General features: G+C 40.9%; 2 protein-coding genes across 3 annotated transcripts in view; both read right to left on the reverse strand.

Annotated features, from left to right (window-relative positions):
- The window catches only part of myo1g (myosin IG), a 37,424-nt gene extending 26,263 nt beyond the window's left edge, over positions 1-11,161 (reverse strand). Inside the window, exons 1-10 of the mRNA XM_035529419.1 lie at positions 11,035-11,161; positions 9,213-9,421; positions 7,454-7,547; positions 4,351-4,516; positions 3,116-3,169; positions 2,801-2,899; positions 2,425-2,541; positions 960-1,166; positions 696-841; positions 100-214 (exon numbers count right to left, since the gene is read on the reverse strand). Of these exons, the coding sequence (XP_035385312.1) occupies positions 100-214; positions 696-841; positions 960-1,166; positions 2,425-2,541; positions 2,801-2,899; positions 3,116-3,169; positions 4,351-4,516; positions 7,454-7,547; positions 9,213-9,421; positions 11,035-11,129 (1,302 nt within the window). The 5' untranslated portion in view covers positions 11,130-11,161. The remainder of the gene's footprint in view (positions 1-99; positions 215-695; positions 842-959; positions 1,167-2,424; positions 2,542-2,800; positions 2,900-3,115; positions 3,170-4,350; positions 4,517-7,453; positions 7,548-9,212; positions 9,422-11,034) is intronic.
- Positions 11,162-16,535: 5,374 nt separating this feature from the next.
- si:dkey-154b15.1 lies at positions 16,536-19,185 on the reverse strand. 2 transcript variants are annotated; one of them, XM_027018962.2, is made up of 4 exons: positions 18,978-19,185; positions 18,591-18,778; positions 18,395-18,480; positions 16,536-18,266 (listed from the first exon to the last, which is right to left on the reverse strand). In XM_027018962.2, exons 1-4 carry the CDS (start codon positions 19,013-19,015, stop codon positions 16,845-16,847), a joined length of 1,734 nt encoding a protein of 577 aa, XP_026874763.1. In that variant the 5' UTR covers positions 19,016-19,185; the 3' UTR covers positions 16,536-16,844. The 2 variants fall into 2 exon arrangements, with proteins under 2 accessions (XP_026874763.1, XP_026874764.1); XM_027018963.2 differs by having other exon boundaries at positions 18,591-18,827; positions 18,978-19,026.
- Between the last annotated feature and the right edge of the window lie 505 nt (positions 19,186-19,690).

Consider the following 19,690-nt stretch of genomic DNA (forward strand, 5'->3'; position numbering starts at 1 on the left):
ATATGCATGTATGTATGCGTGTGTGTGTGTGTGTGTGTGTGTGTGTGTGTGTGTGTGTGTGTGTGTGTGTGTGTGTGTGTGTGTGTGTATTGTGATTACATGTTGCCAGGTGATGCCCTCTCTCTGATACTCGTCCTGCTCCTGTCTCAGGATAAGCTCAATGAACAGCTGCTGCAGTTTCTCATTGCAGTAGTTAATACAGAACTGCTCAAAACTGAGAATTATGACAGTGATATTACTCAACACAGAACATTACTGCTAAACCCAAAAAGTATTATAACAACACAATATTACAGCTTTGGAAATGGTGATGCACTTGTGTCAGAAAGTCTTAGGTTCCACATTTAGGTTGTAATATATAAAATGGCTAATATCTAACATTGAATTAATACTATTTTCCTATAACTCCAAATGTAGCCAATGGACATTTTTAGCACCAAAATGTTCTTATTCACTCAAGCACTGTGCAGTCTGTAATCTGACACTATCACTGACACACATCTCAAACTGGGTTATGTTGTTTAGTATCCCAGACATCTCCAGACTTGCTTACGTAATGCCTGCCACTGTATGACATACTTACATTTACAGCATATATCTGACACATTTATCCAAAGTGACTGACAATTAAGTAACTTGGCAGTGGTGGGACTTGAACTGAAGTACCTTAACAAAATTTGACTAAAAGTACTAACCTGTTATTGTCAAAAATCTCAAAGCCATAAATGTCCAGCACTCCTATGACTGTGTTTTTGCCATGCAGAGCTGGGTTGTAATTCTTCACCTCTATCACACTATTGATTCGACCAACTATCCACCCAAATAATCGTTCATACAAGGCCTGCAAACAGAGGAAACATATCAGCTCAGGGGGCATGAAAAGAACTCTGCAAACAGAATTTCAATTTTCAATTGGCACTCATTTTGAAATATTTCCTGTTTCGACCAGTTGTCAGCACCTTGGCTAAAGCTTCTCGCCCATAGCTAGCCTCCTGCTCACTGTGGCCCTTCTCGATGACTTCGCCACCGCCGGTGGCCACAGTGCGATACAGCAGCGCCTTCCTCATGCTCTCCACCTCTGTACCCGTCAGCTCAGAGATGTGCATCACCAGGTCTCCACCCACCAGCTGGACGTTCTCTGCTTCATTCTCGAATTTGAGATTCCCCTGAATTGCACACAGAGCGAGAGAAACCTAGCTATCAGGGTGAGAAATCCAAGAAAACCCTGCAAAGTAATGATTTGATGCGTGTATGTCATGAATGGTCACTCCCTAGCATCCTGTCTCCTTGGTTACACATGTCTCGACCCTTTGTTTTGTGTTAGTTCAATTTCTTAGATTCACCTTCTCCGTTTCTGTTCTGGTCCTTGTTTTGGTTTTCGCTGTTTTTATTAGTTATCACCTGTTCCTTGTTAGCGCTTATCAGTCTGTGTATTTAAACCCTGTGTTTTTTTCTCTTAGGCTGGTCTTTGTTAATAGTTGTTCTCTGTTCATAGTTGAAGATACTGATCCCTGTCAAGTTTATGTTGCCGATATTATTGTTCTAGCTGCGTTCCGTGTTGTACCTTTCTATTTTGCCTGTTTAGTTATTTGCCTGTTTTCCTGTTTTACTTTCTGTTTCTCTCATCCTGTTTCCTGGATCCCTCCATGTTAAAAACTGACCCTGGACTTGACTATGACTCTGATTGTAGATTTTCCCTTAGTAAATCTAACTCTTTTCAGCATATGCGTCCACTTTGTGATCGCTCCACGTTACAGTGTACAAATTAGAAATGAACAAGAACATTTGACACAACCAAAACAATGAAGAGGCTCCTGTGGATGAGCTTTTGTTTACAATGTTCCCTTAATTAAGGCAAGGCAGGTTATTTATTTCTTAAAATATGACTATTCAAAGTGCTTCACATAGGAGAGTTAAATAGCAAGCTTATTCCATCTCAAGACCTATCATCTCAGGAAAGTAGATTACTCAGATAAATAAAAATCATTAATGATACTGCATTTAAAAATATTTGATTTAAATTGAACTAAATACAAATAGGAGGTGTCAAAAAAATAAATAAACTAGGAGCTAAAATAAATGTTTCAAGGTAAAGTGCTAAAAGAGTTCCAGTTAAACATGCAAGGTGTCAAGATAAGACATGAAATTAAAGTCATAATAAAAATAAAGGAGTAAAGTGAATAAAAGTACATTGTAGTGCTAAAAATGACAACATTTGGGACACATCTAACATCTTAAGGGAAGTTGCTCTAGCTTTAGGTAGCATGGTGATTAAAAGTAAACTCTCCTTGTTTGGTTTACATTTATGATATTTAGTGGACGCTTTTATCCAAAGCGACTTACAATTATGACAACAGTGGTAACTTGGCAGTGGTGGAGCTTGAAATGGTAAAAGAAAGAGCTGAGAGCCCCACTTTAACCTACTAGATGGAGAATGGTTGCCAGGATCTTATAGATGGAGTTGATTTCTTCCTGACTAAAGCCAATGACCTTTAGGGCACTCATGACTGCTCTGTGGTGAGAGCGATCATCTGTGGATGCCTGAAACACAGAAACAGAGAGACGGAGAAAGAGAGAAAGAGAAATTATATACCATTATATACCTTTTAACTGGATATACCTTAAAACTACCTTTGCATTGAAAGTAGCATACTTTACATAGACAACTGGACTGATACACATGTCCACTTAAATGGTTTAGAAGGACTTCTGATAGATGTGTGTGTTTTGTGCAGTGCTTTCCTGGGTGGTGTAAGACATGTTGGTGACGATTTGGGGTGCAGAGATGAGGAGTACCTACAGTCATTGCTACAGCTCCCTGGCTGGTGTATGTGTAGTCTGTAGGGTCTTTGTTCAGATGGAGAGACTTCAAAAGGTCCTCAGAACCTCCACGTAACAACTACACAAACACACACACACACACCCCTTTTAAATCACCAACAGCATAACAACTCTGCAGCTTTAGTTCCCCATAATATTCAAAGTAACTTCTTTTATAGATGTATTAGAAAATACTTATTATTATTATCAAAAGTCATATCGGGTATTACTATCATATGTCATATCTGGTATTGTTATCATAAGACATATCTGATATTATTGTCATAAGTCATACCTGGTAAAAAGAGTGGAAGTTCCTCTCTCCCTCCTGCTGCTGGACAACTCTTGACTGAGAGGGAAAGTAAACTGGAGATAAATTGTATTGTTTGTACCCAACGAGAAGACAAGATGCTTATATTTCTGCATTCTCTTATTCTCAGAATCAATCATCTTATAGCACTTCATACTCAGTAACCCCCCACCCCACTCCACCCACCTGCTCAAGGGCTAGAGAATGACAGACAAAACAGAAGGAAAGCAACACCCGGCAGAGGAAGACCACGCACAGTTCATACCATTTTACCGGTCGTCTCTAACCTGTCCACCTTTAGTGGGGAACCTTGTTCTGAACTTCACTGACAACCAAAGTGTAAGAAGTCATGAAATAAAATAAGAACAGCTGGCAACAGAATGGCCAGCTAGCAATGAAAGGTGCTTTTTCCACCTGCACTAGACCCTGTTACATATGCTGTTCAGTGGTATCATCTTAGGCACCCCAGGAATAGAATGTTTAAGGCTTTAGACAGGGCAGTTTGTGCTTAATTTGCTTCAACAGAAAAGTGGTCCAAGGTTCTGGTCAATTTCTTGAAATTCATTTTGATCTGTGCCAATCCACTGCAGTGATCTGCTGTGGTGATCCGCTGCAGCAATTGATTCACTGTAATGATCCACTGCGTCAATTCACTATGTCTATCCCTTGAAGTGATCCACTCTGGTGATCCACTGAAGTGATCCATTACTAGAACTTTATATTCTTGATATTGAGCTTTTGCATTTTCTCATACTGTCTTGCACTGATATCTGATCAGTTTTTGGAAATGACTACGTCTGACAGTAATTCATAAGACATATCTGGTATTATCAACTTCTGTATTTTTGTAGTACATTTTGTCTCTGTTGTAAGTCACTCTAAAAGCATCTGCCAAATGAGTAAATGTGAGTGTAACTGTGAATGTAAATGAACATCACAGGAACACTCTGCAGGGGCTCTTTTTGCCTGAAGGCAGTGCCATCATCCAGAGTATGTAAATCATTTAGCTCACAGTCTAGTTCAAAAGCACCACACCAAAGCCACAGCAAAAATTAAAAACATACAAAGAACATAAAGCATCTGACATGCAATGTTTATGCGGCCTTATGAATGACATTTTTGAATTTCTCTGCTTAACACATATCCTACCATTTTTTTTTTTAAATCCACAACACGCGTCCTTTGCTCACTCTACTCCCATCCCGACAGCTACCCCTCACCTTCTCCAACAGGTAGTTGTTTATGTGTCCTCCAGTGGGGTCTCCATTGAAGTTGAAGTTAATGTCCATATATTTGCCAAAGCGGCTGGAGTTATCATTGCGGTTGGTCTTGGCATTCCCAAAGGCCTCCAGTACACAGTTGGATTTCAGCAGCACACTCTTCACACTGGAAAAACAAAAGCACTGGTTTGGGGGCTAAGGAATAAGGCTCCACATTATCTTTTGCTCATACTTGGATTTATACTGTTTGTTTCTAATGCAGTTATTATACAGTACACACAGACTATTCAGTTTACACGTCAAATGCTCCATAAGAGTGTTCCTTTAGATGATGGAGAGGAGTACAGTAGTTAGAACAAGGTTTGTCTTTTATTACAGAAACTGAACAAAACAATCTATATTAGTCATAGTTTGGACAGATCTATGATACATGGGTCAGGTGTCTGCAGGACCATGTGATTCCACAGAGGAACTGAGAAGAAGCAGCTTGGTAAGAACAATAATGAACACATATGGTCATATAAGAGAAGACACAGCCAGAGAAACATGTCTAGCAGAGGTTTACAAATCTCGCATAGTTTTACAAATCTGGCATAGGTTTCAGCTATAGTGCAAGTGTTTCCACACTGCCCAAAAACTGCATTCAGCAGTGATAGAGCTTTCTTCACTCATTAAAAAAAAACACTTAACAGAGCTCTGGGATGGGCATTGATGCTTTAATGTTGGTTTTAATGCCTGCTGAGTGTGTTTTCTCTGAAAACTAATAATGTATTACCAGGGAAATGTTTTTAAAAATGTATTACCAGATGAGACTCCCATGGTCACACACTGGATCTAATCTGCTCCTCTGGTGTAGATATCACTTCTGTTACTGAATCATTAGTTGGTATCTCTGATCATAAACTTGAAGCCACTGTTAGCATCTCAGTCACTTGGCTATGCACTAAATCTCTCAGCTTCATCCATAATATTAAAGCTGTTGACCCTCTCACTTTCTCTGCTCATCACTTTCTCTGCTCCTCTCCCCTGATTTCTGTTTCAAAACTATCCTGTCCTGATGATATTCATCTTGTCCTGATGATGATTCCATCTCTGATCTACTTGAATTGGTAGCACCTCTCAAGTCAAGGCAGGTTCACTCTGGATGTTCCTTCTCCATAGTTTAACCCTGAGCTACGTGCCTTGAAAACCACAGGTCAGTGTCTTAAGTGCCTCTATATAAAAACTGGTCTCACTGTTAATAAAGTAGCCTATTCCAACCATATGTTTAATTATAGGTCAGCTCTAAATACAGCTCTAAATATTTATCCCTACATCCGATTACGAGGACATTCTTCTCACTCCTGCTACTGCTGCTGTCTTCTCTTTCACCCAACCTTCCCTAATTTCTGACCTTATAAATAAATCTAGTTCTTCCACCTGCCTCTGCCCACTCCTCTTCTTAAGAAATGTTGTTGTGCTATTTCTGCTCCCATTTGTCATCTCATTAATGCATCCCTTACTTCAGGATGTGTTCCTCCAGCTCTGAAAACCTCAGCTATCACTCCCATTCTTAACAAACCTGGACTAATTGCTGCGCGTCTTGATAATTACAGGCCCATCTTCAATCTCCCCTTTCTAGCTAAGGTATTAGGAAAGGTTGTAGCCTCTCAACTGCTGTCTTTCTTAAATACTCAGGCTCTATTTGAATCTTTCCAGTCTGGTTTCCATTCTATACACATCACTGAAACAGCCCTCTTATACATTCTCCATTTTCTTATCCTCTCTACTGATTCTGGCGACCTGAGTATTCTCCTCCTCCTAGATTTACGTACCACATTTGACCCAATTAACCATAACATACTCATCGCCCAACCACCTCTAACCTGATATGGTTTTTGCATGGTTCACCTCCTATATTTATACCGTCACTCAAGGTGTTCCCCAGGGAACAGTCCTTGGCCCTCTCCTGTTCATAAAATATATGCTTCCCTTGCTCAGATTATCCGCAGGCATGGTCTTCATTTCCACTGTTATGCGGATGACACAGATTTATATTAACACCAAGGCTAACACTACCCTACCACCTCCTGTTTTACCCTCTTGCATCCAAGATCTCAAGCAGTGGATGAATATAAATGTCTTAAAACTAAATACTGGCAACAGAAGTTCTATTTATTGATTCTAAATCCAAAATCTCAAAATTCACCAATTTTAAATTCAATCTGGATGGTGTCTTGGTCAGATCCTCATCTGCAGTTAGGAAGCTTGGTGTACTTTTTGACTCACTTTTGAACCCCACATCAAGGCTCATGCTCTCCATACAAGACACCGAGACTCTGATTCACACTCTCATCTCCTCCCATCTTGATTACTGTCACTTTCTCTTCACTGGCATCCCTAACAAAACCATCCACTCACTTCATTATGTTCAAAATGTAGCCATGAGAATTCTCCTACATGTTAGAAAATCAGCCCACATCACCTCTACTCTACATCAGTTACACTGTCTCCCCATTCCTGAATGCATTCAGCTTTAACTCCTGCTTACACAGAAAGCTCTGCACAGTCTTCCACATCCCTACCTATCTGAACTCCTACACTTATACTGCTCCAGCCGTACACTTTAGTCTTCTGATGTTGAACTCCTACACTCATACTGCTCCACCCATACAGTTCAGTCCTCTCATACTGAACTCCTACACTCATACTGCGCCACCCGTACAGTTCAGTCCTCTGATACTGAACTCCTACACTCATACTGCTCCACCCATACACTTAAGTCTTCTGATGCAGGTATCCATCCCCAAGTTTAGGTTGGTCTCTGTAGGAGGCAGATCCTTTAGTGCCATGGCCGCAAAATGATTTAGCATTCTACCTCAGTCTCTATCTCTGCTCTACACTTTCTCCTTTTAAAGTCCAACTTAAAACACACCTCCTTTCTCAACATTTCTCATAACATCTCTTTCTTTTTGTAGCTATCAATTAATGTTTGCTTCTCTCTCCATCTTTATTGTTATTGTTATACAAATTGTTATTGTGATCTTGAGTCTGTGAAAGGTACTACATAAATTAACCATATTCATCATTATTACTATTGAGAGCACTGCGGTGAGAGCCTTACCTCTCCACCTCCTGCCGCTGGCTGGGGTTGGTGATGGCTGCTATGTACTGCATGATGTACTTGCTTGCTTCCGTCTTCCCAGCTCCACTCTCACCTGGAAAACATATGTAGAACAGTCTGAAATAATACCCTGCCTGGCTCTCAGGAGCCCCTCCAGTGTGATATAACGTCCTCCATGGCACACAGGCCACTCTGGAATCGGGAGAGCATGTGAGCCTGCATGTCTGTCCTTGAAGGAACAAAAAATGGAGACAGGTCAAAAAGAGATGAGAGGAGAGAGGAGCGGAAGAAAATATGTTTGTTTTTGTGGGGCTTTTTTAGGTGAAAATACCAAAACACACCACTAAGTCCATTTTATATTGATGCGTTTAGAACAGCCTTCAGACATTTACAAAACCAGCTTACAGGTGTTGACACATGGTGGTTATTGACACTTTATGTGTGTATTGGGGTGGAGAAAGAATGCAGGATCCAAAAAAAAAAAACCCCCGACAAACAAAAAACAAATAACCACACCAGTGGAAATATATTCAGGGATGGTTTCCTGCTTTGTGGACTCTCAGTCTCATCCTCAGGTCACCTACTGAAAGAAAACCATGGTTTAAATAGGCTATCTACAGTAAGATGCAAGTGCGTCCAATTTTATTTTCCCACTGATTCATCCAGAATGCCTCTAGGCCCTGTAGATGACGCTAGGCCCTGCCCCATCCACCACTGACACACCCACACATCTCCTGGGCTCTTCCTTTCAGCATTGTTTTTGTTTGTTATTCCAAGCACGGAGGCCCACTACTCAACAAACAAATGAGCAATAGGTTATTACTGCTTAAATAATTTTCTTTTATTTATTATAAGGTGAACTCATGTTGTATCATGTCATTCTCAACACCATTTTTTTTGTTGTTCCACTGATACTAGGTTGCAAATAGACAACATCAATGCTGGTCACAACAGTGCTCCGCATTTACTTAACAAAGAAAAGAAGAAGTCTGGCTGGATAGAGTGTGCAGCTGACAGGAACTTCACTTGCCAAGGAAGTGAAGGAGACTCGCAGAAAGGCAAGATGAGTGAACTGGTCTGGATCAGCAGTTTTAGAACAGGACAGGGATGCACGCAGACTGTAAAGCTGATTTCAATAATGTGTTCAACTCTCACTAATTTCCACAAAACTGAAGAAGTCCAGCCCTTCCTCCTCAATCAACCAATCCTCTATGCAAACCTTCTCCACAGCCCCGTGCATGCAAGTTTTGATTTGCATGCCATATCGATTAGAATCTAAAGCTCCAGAAATAAACCATCAAAATAGTTCATAGTTTGTACATGCTACTTTCAAAGTTCTTGCTCTTTAACAACTGGAGGGCAGAGGTACTGTCATTCTGCTTCTGAGATGCTCCTCCTACTCATTACGTATAGCTGATAGATGCATCTTGTTTGGGGAGGGTCCTGCACTCCTTAAAACAGAACTTTTCTTTACTGTCAAGTGGGAAGGAACCTAGCAGGCATGCAGACATTAGAAGGTTCAGTTTCACCTGTAATCCATGTCTGTGTTCAGTTATGGTTCTTGGGGTTTATATTGCTACTGATTTGAATAAAGCTCTGCTCTCTCCTGTGCTGGTGTCAAGGTGGGTATTTCAGTTCCCACCTACCCCGGAGGGCATACCCCTGACCTGGGTATCACCATACCCCTTTCAAGCATGTCCATTGCAAACACCAATGACCTGAACCACCTTCTGTCGTTCCCCTTTGCAGCTGCTACTACCTGATATGACAATGCAGGTGTCTTTTGCCCGCCTCTTCATGGCCTTGTAGGCAGCGTCGGCCACAGCATAGAGATGCGGTGGGTTTTCATACAGCTCTCTGCCCCGGTATGCTTCAATCACATCATTGCCATAGATGTCCATCTGCCTGTATGGGTTCACGGACACTACCACCTCTCCGATGAAGGTGTAGATGCGGCCTTCCTCAAACCTGTAAAACAATAAAAAGCATGGTCTTTTCTCTGAATATGCATATGCTTTTTACTATGCATGGTATTTTCTCTGAATATGCATATGTATTTGACTATGCATGGTCTTTTCTCTGAATATGCATATGCATTGGACTATGCATGGTCTTTTATCTGAATATGCATTTCACTTGGAAACAGCAAAATTCAGATGGATAAATGGATAAGTGAACCTCTTCTGGAAGAATGAACCTCAAGGCATGCTGAGCAATAAAATTTGCTTGATAAATGCCAGAATTAGGTATGGTAAATTTGAATAAATCCACATAAATCCTATTGAAAATGTAAATTCTTATAACAGAACTTATAATATGAGAGACTATGACAAAATTTGAATGAATCAGTTTTCTGTGTCTTCTTTCATTCACAGCAAATATATCAGTCACTACAGTGGCTCACTGCAATGGTCTAATTTACAGGTGAAAGAGTAACGTGGTTATCAAGGTCGCCATGAACAGATAATGAATCAAACATAAAAACCAACAAAACAGTTCATACAGGGGCCACATATCATGTCTCTCATTGTGTTACACCACACCCACATATATTCTACAGGAAGTGATGCAATGGTGGGAAGTGAGAACAAGAAGTGCGATTTATGGCTCAAGATGAAAAGTTTTCTCTACATCATTAAACTCCCAAACAGTACTGTAAGGTTGGTCATTTCCGGCAGACTGACTTGGCGGCCATATCTGTTCAGCACAGATCTTTACACAGGTGGGAGACAAGTTCAACCTAAACATACAACGCTGAAAGCTTACAACTGCTTATGGTTACCTATATGGGGACTGTGGTATAATTATATAAGACCTTATCAAAGTTCTAGCTGTGAAAAGCATTAAATTACAAAAGTTGGTAGATGGCAGGTTTTTTTTTTTTTTTTCTTATGTTAGAAAGAGGCATGGAAATATGTCAATTGGAAAAAATTGCAAAGTTACTTTTTTATACCATACTCATAAACAGACAAGAGAAGCAGTCACCTGATTTGTTCAGACTTCACATTATGACATCACAGAAACAAACACAGACGCAACACGAGGCCGAAAGTAGAAGTAAGAATATTTGATTGCATCACTGAATCTGGCAAAAAACTTTGTGCTTAATACATTGGGATTAATATCTGTTATATTTCAACTTGATGGTGCACTTGGACTGCAGATTTCGTAAGTCAGCTTCAGAGCGGAAATGACTGACAACTGAAATGACTCATATATCCTTCATCTTATCTAAGCCATGAGGAGCTGAAGCAAAAAAAAAAAACACCCATCAAAATACTGAATCCATGGTCCATGTTAACTAAAACTCATATTTTCATTCACAGTTTCAAGGGTTTATTTCAATAGCAGAACACTAGACAGTTTGCTTTGGCTAGGCTATCAAACTTATTAACCAAGGGCAAACAGCAAATGAAAGTTTAAAGTTTTGTTGCCAACCAGTGAGTGGTGTGAAGTATTGTAAGTATTGTAAGGGGCCCTGTTTATGCTGAGGTTTGAGGTTTGAGCTTCTAAACACTACACACCAGTCACCAGAGGTGACAGTCACCGTGCACTGCCAGTCTTGGCCTTTCTAGACTTACCTCAACTTCAAATTCTCCAGAAACTGCTCCATGGTCACCTCATCCAGGAGTACGAAGTCCGACTTGCCAAAATGCAAGCCCTCAAGCTCCGCCATCCCTGCAGTGGCTTGCCCAAATGACTGGTGGATTTAGAGTGGAGCGGAAGAAGACAGGAAAAGAGAGAGAGCGACAGAGAAGTAAGTACTATTGTGAGAGCCAATAGAGTGACACTGAGGTGGGTGTGGCATTAGTTCACTCTTTCGCTCAACTGAGGCTGTGCTCAAACCAGCGACTGAGGTCTGCGGTCTACACGCTTTAATGCAGCATACTGCTCATTAGCACGTGTGTGCATATATAGTGTGAAAGACATGAGTTATCTTTAAACACCTCTCCTGTTCTATTCTTCCTTAACATGTTTTACCACTTTATAATTCACATACTCTTCCAAGACTGTAAAATTGCAAGAAAACATAAAATTTGATCATTTCTGCATGTCAGTATGTCCAATGATAAGTATTGAAGACGTGACGTTACATTGGAATTTTATCTCTTCGATAGAAGCCTGGCACTTCCTGCTCAAGCTCTCTTTATCCTGAGATCAGACCTCCTAACAGGAGAACTCTAACAGAAACCTGGAACTTCAACATCTGACCTTTCAGTTGGTCTTTTATAGAATGTCCAGAGGAAGCTCCTACACACTCCTACATCCCATCTTTAACCCTGAAAGGGGAAGTACAGTCACAGCCAGTCAGGGTGAAGCAGAATTTTTTATCACAAAACCCAAGCAACAGGGCGCCATGCAGGACGGAGCTGAAGTAAATGAAGACATTCAGACTATGATCAGCACAGGCCACCTTAGAGAAGCCAAAACTGAACTTGTGAAAATCCCTAGGAGAATGTATATCATGATGAATTACATGTCAAAGAACTATTCTTAGCAAGCCAATAGTAGCCCATAAATAAACAAACAAATAAATAAATACAAATAAAAAAAACAAAATTAAAACTGGAATAAATAATTACCACATGGAGGTTTGTTCTAAATTAACTAATCCATCATACCTTTACTCTTATGAGGGTGTTTTTCTGGGTATTTCAATTATCATAAAATAAAATCATTTTGAGAAACATCCTAAAGGAAACCAATGTGGGTGCAAGAAATGTTCACAGACTGTAAAGAACAATGTGTAGAGGCCAATATATATATATATATATATATATATATATATATATATATATATATATATATATATATATATATATATATATATATATTATTTATTTATTTATTTATTTATTTATTTATTTATTTATTTATTTACACAGAGACACACACACACACACACACACACACACTGCCTGACCAAAAAAAGGTATTACACTCTAATATTTCATTGGACCGCCTTTAGCTTTGATTATGGCATGCATTCGCCGGGGCATCATTTCCACAAGCTCCTGCAATGTCACATTTATTTCTGTCCAGAGTTGCATTAATTTTTCCTCAAGATCTTGTACTGATGATGGGAGATTTGGACCACTGCAGAAAGTCTTCTCCAAAGATTCTCAGTGGAGTTCAGGTCTGGACTCTGTGGTGGCCAATGCTCCCTGAACCATTCTTTCACAATTTGAGCCCAATGAATCCTGGCATTAGCTAACCTCATTCTTTGGGCACATAACATTGTTGAACCTAGACCTGACCAACTCTGACCAACCCCAGATCATAGCACTGCCTCCACAGGCTTGTACGGTAGGCACTAGGCATGATGGGTGCATCACTTCAGCCGCCTCTCTTCTTACCCTAATGTGCCCATCACTCTGGAACAGGGTAAATCTGGACTCATCAGACCACATGACCTTTCATTGCCCCAGAGTCCAATCTTTAAGCTCCCTAGCAAATTGAAGTCGGTTTTGCCGGTTAGCCTCACTGACAAGTGGTTTTCTTAAGGCTACACAGCTGTTTAGTCCCAATCCCTTGAGTTCCCTTCGCATTGTGTGTGTGGAAATGCTCATACTTTCACTATTAAATATCCCTGAGTCCTTCCACTTTTTAATAATGCATTGTACAGTCCTTAACCTGATTTTAGTAGTTTCAGCAATCTCCTTAGATGTTTTCTCTGCTTGATACATGCCAATAATTTGACCCTTCTGAAACAGATTAACATCTTTTCCACGACCACAGGATGTGTCTTTCGACATTTGTTTAACAAATGAGAAGCTACTCACTGCATCAGTTCAGGTTAAATAACTTGTTGCCAGCTGAAACATAATCACCCATGCAGTAATTATCCAACGGGAGGCTCTTACCTATTTGCTTAGTTAAATGCAGGTGGTGACCTTTTTTTTAGCCAGAGAGAGAGAGAGAGAGAGAGAGAATCACTTTGGTTATGGTGGAAAGAATATACTAAACATGCAAACCAAAATAACAAATACAAAATTCAATATATTGGTATGAAACGCGAATATGCAAAACAAAAAGATTTTATTTTTAAAAAGTTTATTACAGTTCACAAAGTTATCTGTAAGAAGTATAATAACTGCTTTAAGTAAGTTACACAGTTTTGTGTGCACACAAAAAAGAAAACAGGAAGTCAAACAGGTCTTGGCTACTTTGTCTCACTTGTCAGTGATTGAGTAACTGGGCTGTGTCTGCGATATCTCTCTCTCTCATTTCATTTATTATGCTTTTCTGGCATGACTGGCTGTGACGGTAGTGACGGCACAGAGAAAGAGACGGGCAAGGTAGAGCTAAAGAGCTCTTTATTTCCCATAATCTTAAACAAATCCACAACAAACAAGTATCCTAAATTTGAGGATCTGAGGAAGCGATGCACAGGATGAGTATTCCGTCTGGTTTAGACCGCTAATGTGCAGTGCCTTCTCCAGAGACATGTAGGTTTAAACAACAAAGTATGAACAGGTGTACTTGATTAAAACTCCGGTGATTGGGAACAAAGTAGGGGTGTAGGTGTGTCCTCTCCGGTGGATAACCGGCCAACCATGACAGAACCCCACCCCCCACCCCCCGAAGACCCTGCCAGCCTCCTGGAGCGCTGCCAACCCGGTCGCCGCGGAGCTGGTCTCCACAAGTTTCCCCTGTGGAAAGAGCTGGTGAGGTCGGGGTCTAACACCTGGAAGGCCAGTATCCAGCTGCATTCTTCTGGACTGTACCCCTCCCAGCCCACAAGGTATTGCAATTGCTTACCTCTCCTTCGAGAGTTGAGCAGGGTTCGCAGCCTGTATGCCAGGCCTCATTCAATCTTCAGTGGTGGTGGTGGAGGCTCCGAGAGACCCTCCATCACCAGCTTCCGGGCTGACACATAAAACGCCCGTGAAGCCCAACTGCTTTTGGGAAGACCGACCTTGTACACGACGTTGTTGACTTTCCCTGTGATGGCATAAGGACCTTCATACTTTGCGGCTAGCTTTGCTCGGTCATCCTTTGTGGCTAACCACACCTTTTGCCCCATCTCATACTGAGGAGTCTCCCCACGTCTTCTATCGGCTTTCCGCGTGTAAACAGCGACCGCCTTATGTAGGTGCTGGTGTATCTCTTCCCATACTCGCTCGCTGCGTTGGCACCACTGTTCCACCACAGGCTGATCCGAAGTAGGGGGCATCCAAGGGTAGAGTGGCAGTTGATATCTTAGCACACACTCAAATGGGGTGTGTGTGTGTGTGTGTGTGTGTGTGTGTGTGTGTCTAAATAAATAAATAAATCAATCAATAAATAAATATTGGCCTACATTTTGGCGTGATCTGGTAAAGGGGGCCAATATGAAAAAAAAGTTTGCATTGGACGATAAAGCCCTCACAGCCTGCGGGGTCTCCCCCATAAGCCTCAGGAGTGGTGATCATACACCTCACTCCCTCCTGATTAGGAGGGGTAACGGAAGAGGTCGCTGGCTGTTCGGAACTCGTAGTCAGGTGATGCACTCCCTTCCTTAACCCCTCTGCCCATGTGACAGGACTCTCCACATTGCGTTAGTTTATGTTTTTGTGCCGTCACCATGTTGCCATGTGTTTCTATTTACTTCCCTGTTCCCACATGTTGCCACGGCCCTTATTTGCCACCTTCTGCACTTTGCCCGTGTCTCCTTCTTTTGCTGCGTGTATACATTGTCCATTTTTGCACTGTCATGACTCCCTTTTGGTTTGTAACCATTCATGACCATGTTTGTGTGCATTTCTTGCTTGTACCCATGTGTCTTATTTTTTGCTTCTACTTTCATTTTCAGTAAATGTGTTTTTGTTTAAGGATTAACTGATTCATGTTTGCCTCCTGCCTTGTCTCTTTCCACTTCAAGCTTGTGGTCAGTTAATCTATATATTTTTTAGAGTCTTTCTTTTATGTTCATATTTAATGTTTAGGTAGTGTGCCACATTAATACCATGATTTAAGGATTGATAACACCTGAGTAGGAATATGAGTTTGAATTTTCATACCCTGTGTTGGGACAGTAGGCATCTCTGAGCAGAAATAACAGGCAAGTGCACCGTGTCAATTTCATGTTCACAGATAAACCCATGGCATGACCAACATGGGGTCAGGTGACCACATCACGTGACCTACAGATCTCTATACATTAAATGTTAATGTTCATAAAAATTCAACTAGAAAAGACTGAATAAGTGTGGCTTTCATGGAAGTGAGGCTAGGAAAAAGCTCCTTCTCTCCAAAAAGAATATGACAGCGTAACCTTTGCAAAAATTACATCTGAACAAACCACAAAGGTTCTTTAACAATATCCTTCAAATTTCATCACAAACACCTCATACCAGTTGATAATTTGAGCTTGTTTTGCAGCCAGAGCCCCTGGGAAACATGCAGTCATTGAGACAACGATGATCTCCACTTTATAAGGCAATTATTCTTGTAACAAATGTGAGGCCATCTGTCCAGTAGCTTACTGAGGGCCAAAATAGGGTCATGCAACAGAATAATTATCCCAAGATCACCAACAAATCAAGATTTTAATAGCTAACGGAGAAAAAGGAACAGAAATATCTTCTGTCTAACTTACTTTAAGTTATTGTTGCTAATGGCGATTCTACCTGTTGCTGAATTACAGGATATGCTTAAATTTTCCCATCTGGTTCCTGAATATTGCTTTACTTTTTGAAAACTAAAACCTACATATTGAAATCTGTTGGATATGGTTGAGTTTTGGTGTTGTTTTTATTTATTTGTTTACAGAACATGAGTGAGTACTAAACAATTGGTATTTAGGCACCAATAAGCAGAATTGAAGGAGGTTGTACTTTCTTTCCCCATGACTGTATACAGCAACAATTCAATAACAATTTATAGAAATTTAATTTAATAATTATTAGTAGCTCATAAAGTAATAACTAGGCTTTACTCTCTTCTTTACATCCTTACATTTTCGGAATTAACCATTACTGAATAATAAGCAATGTTTATGTTCATTTTAAATTATTCTGCCTAACTGAACCTTTGTGTATTGATATTTTTTCCTTTAGCAATATATTTTTTAATTTAAATTAAAAATGCAGAAACAATAGACAGACAATGATTTTAATATTAACATTTGTGTTTCTGTTACTGTTTGTCCCCGTAAGGTTTTAGTAGCGCTACAGCGTTGTTTGCCTGTAGTTTGTTCCTGTTGTGTTGGTTACCATAGTGACAGTAATTATCAAAGCGGCAGAAGTCAATGAGGAAGAGATAAATCGTTCTCATTGAACGCTACAGGAAGTAAGGCAGTCCCTGTGGTTGGCTGAGCAAAGACCTATTAAAACAACTTATGATGTTAATAACTTTTTTGTACTTGACAGCAATTAGAGCTTGCAAATAGCCCTTAACAAACATATGTTTATTTATTATTATTTTTGTGTAGTTTTTGTTTTATATCCCGAAAAGTATTACTTGAACCTTTTGCGAGTTGTTTTATCAACTCAGGCATGTCCGGTTTTCTGGACTTTGTTTCTCCACCAGATGGCAGCACCTTGTCTTGTTGTTGCAGCTGGTCCCTTGTTACCGAGTTTTTACTCCTAACCTCTGAGCTGCTTCTGTTCCTGTTGGTCTGCTTAATGCGAGAGTGCTGGCTGCCTCGTAAAGAATTCAGCATTGCACCTCTCTGAGGTTCTTCTTGATACTGGAAAGAAGAGTGTCCTTTTGTTACACTGGACTGAAGTTCATAGGCATGGCTGCCACCTTCTTCAGTATCCCTAAGCCCACTCAATCTGTATTGTCTGGGTAGAGAGGAACTTCTCCTGAGTACTGTGCTCCTCTCCATGTTCCTGCCCCTGAGCCCACGCTCATCATCCTGCCCCAGTAACATCTGCTTCATCTCAAAGCTTCTGACTGAAGATCCCACCACCTTTATAATGTCCCCGTCCTTCATGATTACAACATCCCAGTTTAGGTCTTCACACTGCTGGATCCTCTTCCAGATCTGTGTTTGTCGCTCGTGATCATACTTTGCCAGATCTATTTCTTGGATGCGCAGACAAGAAGTTAGGTGCTGAATCATGTCCAGGAATCTAGCTGCTGCTTTCTCACGGTTCTTTCCCCAAAACATAACCATTGTAAGCCCTGCATCATCTTTGAAACTCATCTCTGTACTGTTTATCCTCTTTATGTGATTAACACTGTCCTGTTTGTGAGTTAATGCATAGGTTAGGATATCTGTGTCCACTAGATAGCCGAACTCTTCTTGGCGGTAGGATGACCTCAGACTACTGCTGCTGGGGGAAATGGCTAAAGAATCATCACAAGAGCTAGAAAGACTTCTTGGGGATGTTCCTGAGCCTGAATTTCCATATAACGTTGATGAGCTATATGGAACACATGCAGGTTTTGGGATAGGGGCTTTGGGATTGGAAGGCTGGGTGGATGTGGGTTTTGGGATGAGAAGGCTGGTTGGCGAAGCCCCAGCCGAGGAGTTCCAGCTCTTGGCTTCCGTACCGTTTCCAATGCCAGCACTGACAAATTTGTATGTGGACTTGGGTACATCTCTGGGCTCTAAACTATGAAGCACTGTTTTAGAGACATGCCCTGAACTGTAGTCCTTGAGAAGAGCTGAGTTTGACCTGTTGTCAGGCTGCAGGTCCTGGACGAGAAGCTGGATGAGGCGGGTTCGCAGGAGCTTCAGCTTGAGGAAGGAGCCCTTTAAGAGGAATTGATCATGACTCAGTTTTGTAACCTCAAAGCCATACAAGTCAAAGAGCTGCAGGACTTCCGTTTGCCTTTGGAACTTGTTTATATTCAGTGTGGCTTCTGCATTCATGTCAATCTGAAATCATATACACATGCATACACATAAAACCACAATTTAAGATGAACACATCATGGCTAGTTATGATAGCATCTATTGAATACATAATTGAGATTGAATTGGGTGTGTAAAGCTGGGCAGTTTACCTGAGACAAAACAGCTCTTTTCACACGAAGCGGGAAACATCTGTCCTCTAGTTTCAAAACATGGGGGTGCTCCAAGACTCCAAAAGCTAACAAAGTATTGTTGTTAAGTCATTTATTTTAGACATTACTGATTCTCAGAATGAACAGTAACTGAATTAAAGCTAAAATGTGTGTGTGTGGTGTTAAACTTCCTTACCGTCAGCTGATTCAAAGACGATGTAGGCTTGCCCTCGAATGGAGGTGGGATAAAGCGCCATTAAAACGTCGTCGCCATGGTTACTGCGCCTCAGAAAATGCATCTTTAACTGATCAACCATTTGTTCATAAGGGAGAACATCGGGAATCCCATCAACTTCGATAACCATCGGGTCCATGTTGACATCACTACAAAAAGCAATTAGGTTTGGAAGATTACAGTAGCGTATGTAGTAGTCTGTAAAGTGAAGAAGTGAAAGAGCCTCAGGCCTCAGTGCTTCAGATAAATAATCATCTAACATCAAAACGCGGTTGTGAGACAAGCAAAAGTGAATCGAGCTCAAAAAAGCTAAAGCAGTGAAGGAAGCAACGACGTACACGGCCTTACCCGTTTATTTGGAGAAACTGGCGAAGCTTTTGTGTCATACAGTACCCCCTGAATTGTAGATAGTGTATTTAGCCTATAAATACATTATCATATAATCATATATAAATAGTTTTTGGACAAATGCGTCTGCCAGGTGGACGTGAAACCTTTGCTGAGCAAAGTGAAAGTAAAATTGATCTGATCCTTCCGTCACGCGACGTCACTCTGCGCATTCGTGAAATAGCTCCCGAAGTCAGCTTTTGATTCAGCTGCATGAAGTTATGTTGTAAACAAAATTTCTGTTTCCGTGAGTGAATTTAATTAGGAAAATTACCATCAGCCCCAACCGTCAGTATTAGAGCAACGAACTGGCGCGCAGGTCACCAATATTCACTGGAGTAACTTTGCTTTGAAAAGTGGTGGGGGACGAAAATGCGGACAAGATGTTACATTCAAATCAGCTGCCCCTCGAATTCGTGTTCTGTAAATGTGAAGCTCACACAAAAAGAAAATATTTCCTGGGAAAATGGGAGAGCTGATCTCACTGACGAGTGCAGCCCAACAAGGGGATTGGAATGCCAGAATATGTTTTAACCCACATATTTTTGCCGCAAAGCAGACTGCAAACCGACAGAAACAGGAGGAAAAGAGAACACAGCAAACACATAAGGGATTGGAGTGAATGCATTAACCTAAGTTCCTCCTTTACTCAAACCTTGTGTTCAATGGGAATT

This window comes from Electrophorus electricus, chromosome 8, assembly GCF_013358815.1.
Source record: "Electrophorus electricus isolate fEleEle1 chromosome 8, fEleEle1.pri, whole genome shotgun sequence".
In the NCBI taxonomy this organism is placed as follows: Eukaryota; Metazoa; Chordata; class Actinopteri; order Gymnotiformes; family Gymnotidae; genus Electrophorus; species Electrophorus electricus.

What these genes read in the sequence shown, in the direction of transcription:
- si:dkey-154b15.1 (XM_027018962.2), bottom strand. Translation starts at nt 19,015, where the DNA reads ATGACACAAAAGCTTCGCCAGTTTCTCCAAATAAACGG. An exon ending in CGTCTTTGAATCAGCTGACG is followed by an intron (nt 18,481 to 18,590) that starts GTAAGGAAGTTT and finishes ATACTTTGTTAG; the next exon opens with CTTTTGGAGTCTTGGAGCAC. An exon ending in AAAGAGCTGTTTTGTCTCAG is followed by an intron (nt 18,267 to 18,394) that starts GTAAACTGCCCA and finishes ATATGATTTCAG; the next exon opens with ATTGACATGAATGCAGAAGC.